Consider the following 5724-nt stretch of genomic DNA (forward strand, 5'->3'; position numbering starts at 1 on the left):
TTTTTTCCCACATCATCCTTCATCTGGCCTTTTTTCTTTTTTCTTTTTTTCCCAAGAGACAGAGTTGCCCAGGCTAGAATGCAATGGCTATTTACAGGTGCCGTCATAGCTCACGGCAGTACCCAGTTCCTAGGCTCAAGCAATCCCCCTGCCTCAACTACTTGAGTGGCTGGGACTATAGGCATTTGCCACTGTGCCTGGCCATCCTGCCATTTATAGGAGTCCTTTTTCTTTTGTAGAAATTTCATTGCTATTGACTAATAGGGACAAACCCTTTTTTTTTTTTCTCTTTTTGGAGACAGAATCTTGGTCTGTTGCCTAGGCTGGAGTGCAGTGGCACGATCTTGCCTCACTGCAACCTCCGCCTCCTGGGTTCAAGCAATTCTCCTGCCTCAGCCTCCCAAGTAGTTGGAACTACAGGCGCGTGCCGCCATACCCGGATAATCTTTTGTATTTTAGTAGAGACAGAGTTTCACCATGTTGCCCAGGCTGGTCTCAAACTCCTGAGGTCAGGCAATCCGCCCGCCTCAGCCTCCCAAAGTGCTAGGATTACAGGCGTGAGCCACCACGCCCAGCCGTTTTTTTCTTTTTATAAAATTCAATTCCTCCTTCTCTTTCAAATTGAATTCTGAAATATTAAAGTTCAGCTATTTAGAAGAAAGTCTGAACATTTTCTCTTTGGAAGTATAGTTTATTTTCCTAGTTCCTTTAGTTTCACAGAAAGTATCAGTAAACTATTTCCAGTTGAATATTTTTCTCAAATAAATGTGCAGGTTTTTTTTGTAAGCAGAATATGTTCCCACCATTGCTTTGCTTGGTAATTAGTCATCTGAGATATTCCGAGAGCAACTCTGATAACAAAGATATCTTAGAGGAATAGGCAGTAACGTGAGTTAAGAGAAAAAAAGGAATGTCCTATAGCATCCTTATGTGAACATTATGCAATTGTGCTGACCAACAAAATTGTTGTTTTAATCGAAACCAACTTTGTCTAAACCTTGAGAAAGCAAATCTTCAAATCAGGGCTGAGCAACAGAATTATATAGCTATGTTATTTGGAAATTTGTTTCTAATTCTTGGTCATCTTTTGGGCTCAGCCCCAATGTATGAGTTGAATATAAGTGTTTTAATCAAGATAGGACCATTTATTGATACTTCCAAAATTGATAGAAATCTTCAATAATATGTGAGAACAAAGGTAAAGTTGGAGCCAACTTTTTAGAGTTTCTTGTTCTTACTGATTCACAGGAAGTGAGTTTATTCTGTTATTTTCACATTGGAGTCTCAGTTCCACCGGCTCATTGGCAAACTGGAGCATTAACTAAAAAAGACCTTTTATTCATATAACTTTACTTTTATTCATATAACCAACAATATCCCATATGGCCATGTAACATACATTCATATATGCCCCACCTTGATCTAAGAGGGACTGGCATGAGTTACAGTATACATAAAACACAGTGGAGTAAAATAAATATGCTTGGAAATTGAAGCACAAGGGAAAACAAAAATAAAGCCAATAGTTAGCCACAAATTTGACTCTAAGAATCCCAATAGCCAAAATAGTGGGGAAAGCCAAGGACAGGACAAGATTCATGAAGACCATCAGATTAAAACAGATCAGTTATAAATTGGACTACATCAAAATTAAAAACTCTTGTACTGCAAATGGTGCTATCAAGAAAATGAAGAGACAACCCACAGAATGGTTGAAAATGTTTTCAAATCATATATCTCCTAAGAGATTGGTATCTAGAAAATATACTCTTACAACTCAATAATAAGACAACCCAGTTAAAAATGGGTAAAGAATTGAATTGACATCTTTCCCATGAAGACATACAAATGGCACATGAAATGATGTTTGACATCATTAGACATTCAGAAAATGCAAATCAAAACCACAATGGGATACCACTTCATAGTCGGTAGGATGGCTGTGAAAAGACACCTGTTAATAAGAAGTGTTGATGAGAATGTGGAGAAATTGGGACCTTCTTAACACTGCTGGTGGGAATGTAAAATGGTACAGCTGCTTTGGAAAACATTCTGACAGTTCTTCAAATGATGAAACATAGAGTTGACTTATTACTCAGCAATTCCAGTCACAGCTACATACCCCACAAAGAAAAGAAAATACGTCCTCGCAAAAACTTGTACACAAGTGTTCATAAATGACATTCATCATAAGAGCCCAAAATGGCATTTTTATAATAGCCAAAAGGTGGAAAAAAGCAATTGTCCATAAACTAGATAAACAAAATGTGATAAACACAATGGAATACTATTCAGCCATAAAAAGGAATGAAATGCAGGTATACATGTCAACATAACTGAACCTTGAAAACATTATGCTAAGTGAAAGAAGTCAGTCACTACAGACCACATATTATATGATGCCATTCGTATAAAATGTCCAGAACAGACCAGTCTACAGAGAAAGCAGATTCGTGTTTGACTAGGATTAAGGGGAAGAGGTGAGGGAAGGAAATGGGAAGTGACTGCTAATAAGTGGGGGGTTTCTCATTGGGGTGATGAAAATATTCTAAGCACAGATTGCGGTGATGGTTGCACAACTCTATATTAAAACCTTTGACTTGTATACTTTAAACAAGTGAATTTTGTGGTATATGAATTCTATTTCAGTTAAGATGTTAAAAAGAAAAAAAAAGTTGAGGTAGTTTGATATGACTGTTTCTTATAATGGCCCTTACTGCAGGCTACTATCTTTATACTCAATGTGAATAACAATTCTGGGAGGGCCCCAAACAACGTAATATCATACACATTTTACCATGTAGCTTTTAAGCTCTAATTAGACCAACACTCAGTATACAGTTTTAGCAATGCTTTGTTCTCCCACTTCCTAACAGTGACATCAGTGATGTGGTGTTAGAAGGCACTGTAGCTTTCTTGTCAAGGGTGTTTGTTCTACTTAAGGAGATTAGAAAGGGTGTGACAGTGATTTAATACATGCCTACCTATGGTTGACAAATGAAAGCACTTCGTAAGTAGATTCCAATTATCCATTTTTCACATTGCATTAGGTATTTAATGTTGTAGTTCTTTCCGTTTCTTTTCTCATATTGATATATAAAGCCTTGGGAATAGCAGCATACTGTTACTGCTCATTATTCTTCCTTGCCTTCTTTTGGCAAATTGGTACTGGAGTAACTGACAGAGTTCTCCTAATAGGATCTTTCTTGCTGCACCCTGTACCTTTTCATATATTAGCGTTTTTACTGTCTGAGAAAGGAGATGCAAGGGAGTTTACCTGTTGGTACTAATTTTTAAGTTGCTTCCTTTTCCATTGCTAAGAAAGAAGAGGGCTTTCTTAGTTATTGGCCTACTCTCTTGAACACTGTGTGGAAGCCATATGGATTGTAAACATCAGCCTCTGCTATACTTTTAAGCCCAGATGGGTACACACATTTGCATTAGGAATTCAGTAGTTCTATGCTTTTGTTAACTTTGTACTCCACTCCTGGACAAGGAATAACCCTTCACATGGAACCTATTTTTCGTCTCCTTCCAAATGCCAGTCTGCTGTTCAAAGGCCACTTTTTTTTTTAATGAAGTAATTAATAGGACAGTTGGGACTCCAAATAAGTCACTTGAGAGCAATAAGATGTAGTTGTAAATAAGCTTTTTGAATAGGACCCAGCAGTAGCTCATTTAATATAACCTGAGCTATTTTACAAACTAAGGATTATTGTGATGTCAGACTATTTGATTCTACATGTTGTTTTGATATGTGGATGTCAAGATATAAAGTAGCAGTTGGCTATTTAAAATGAAGAGAGCAATGTTCAATGCCACCCGAAATGTTAAAAATATTAGAAACTCTCCCCACCCCATATTCCTCCCACCCCAATTGAGTCTCTCGCAATAATCTTCTCGCTTCTCTAACTAGTTGACTTTCATTGTGGATGGGGATAGGCTAAAACTCGGGCCCCTGGGACGGCTGTGCTGCCAGCAGTGCTGTTGGTTTACTCACTCTTTTTCTGTCTTCATTTTTGCATGCTACTGCTCCTGCCCTCTTACAGCCACAGTAGAAGCGGTAGAGGCCCGGGAAGGTATGGCCATATTACTCTGATAGATGTGATCCATGTGTCTGTGTACTGGTTTTTCAAAGCTTTATCAACATTTCAAATATTTTATTATTGCATCACCAGAACTGTAACAGTGAGAAAAGGAATCGTTGTTTCTAGGCATGTTAACGAAGCAGGTGTTTCCTTTGTGTCCTATCTTTGCATTAATTTTAAATAACCTTCACCACAGCTACAGTTTTGTGTTTTTTTTCTGGGCTCTATCAGCTTTAATACAATGGCAGAAGCTTAAGCAGCTGGTCATGAGAGGTCAAGTGGTTTACTTCTGTATCCCTTCCATGTACAAGAGACATCCATTTGATTCTAAAGAAAGCCAAATAGGTCAGCCTCTTCAACGATTCTAAAAGATTTCAAGAGCAGAGGCAGAAGTAGACTGGAATTTAGTTCATTTCTGAGGTTGCCCTAAGGTAGGCAAGTTAAATTAACTTTGTTTCTGTGAAAACCATTGGAATTGATAAACTTGTATTATACATGTAATTGTTTTATTAGGTAAGATGGTTCAAAATGGGAATGCCTTTCTTTGGTGATACAAAAGTTGAATCAGAAAGAAAATAGCTAGAAGCTATTTTTAAGTTTTTAACTTATGTACAGCTCCTGGTTGTGCAAGATAAAAAGCTGTCCTAAACAAAAAGATTAGCTCTTTTGTTACCTGTTTTTGGTGTGGTCTATGTGGTCTTTGTGCTAAAAGCAACTACCTGGGTTCAACTTGTTCAGTTATTCTAGGGTTGCCTTTGTTCTAGCATTGCGTATGTTTGTAGTGCATAAGACACTCTTTCTTAAATGTATTGGGGCCCAGTAAGTACTTGTTAGCTTTTTGTTAGGTATAGGTCTACCATGATTATGCATATAGAGCTTTTATGAAAATTTCTTTCACAATTTCAGCTGCCCTTTGGGCTTTAAGGAAGCAGTAGCTTCAGACAAGACTGATTCAGGCAAACATTGCCCATGACTTTCACCAGACATGTGCTTCATAGCCACCTTTCTGTGTGTTTCTCTAGGAGGTTGCTGTGTGCTAAGAAACTTTTTTTAAGCTTGTTGCTTTGCTGCCTAATTGAGCTCTCTCCACCTGCTTCCTGTTTTTCTGTAGCCATCAGAGGGTTCTCGCTTCAGCACAAGATCCGGAGTTTTGAAGAAGCACGAGGTCTGGACCGAATTAATGAACGAATGCCACCCCGAAAAGATAGCATACACGCGGATGGGCCAATGAAATCTGTAACCTCAGCACACTCACATGCTGCACACAGGAGCGACCAAGGGAAGAAAGCCCAGTAATGACTTCGAGTCCTGCCGTGGCTCAGGTGGATCTGAAACTCAAGAACAAATTTTATTTATTTATTATTGGAAAATGAAAAGCAACTCAAACAATTTCAACCTGGAGGTGCATTTATAATTCAGTCTGCATTTATTCTGTAAAAAGGTGACTGTTTTATAAATTCTTTTAATTTATGTTCAATATATATAAAAAGTGCATCTGTTTTGTTTTTCCCTTTTTTCTCCATAATTTTAAAAAATGAATCTGATTGTTGTCAACATATTTGTGAAGTCTTGTGCTATAAAGGGGAACTTCCCCTAATAAAAGGGCCTTGGAAACCTGCTGGGTTTCTGACTTGAA

The 5724-nt window shown here is 37.9% G+C and overlaps 1 protein-coding gene across 2 annotated transcripts in view; it reads left to right on the plus strand.

Moving 5' to 3' along the window:
* The window catches only part of PPP3CC (protein phosphatase 3, catalytic subunit, gamma isozyme), an 81935-nt gene extending 76211 nt beyond the window's left edge, over positions 1-5724 (plus strand). The window contains exons 12-13 of one of the 2 annotated variants that reach the window (XM_011968798.1): positions 4050-4079; positions 5200-5724. In XM_011968798.1, the coding sequence (XP_011824188.1) occupies positions 4050-4079; positions 5200-5384 (215 nt within the window). In that variant the 3' untranslated portion in view covers positions 5385-5724. The remainder of the gene's footprint in view (positions 1-4049; positions 4080-5199) is intronic. The other variant, XM_011968799.1, reaches the window with a different exon arrangement.

This window comes from Mandrillus leucophaeus, unplaced genomic scaffold (assembly GCF_000951045.1).
Source record: "Mandrillus leucophaeus isolate KB7577 unplaced genomic scaffold, Mleu.le_1.0 Scaffold86, whole genome shotgun sequence".
Classification (NCBI taxonomy): Eukaryota; Metazoa; Chordata; class Mammalia; order Primates; family Cercopithecidae; genus Mandrillus; species Mandrillus leucophaeus.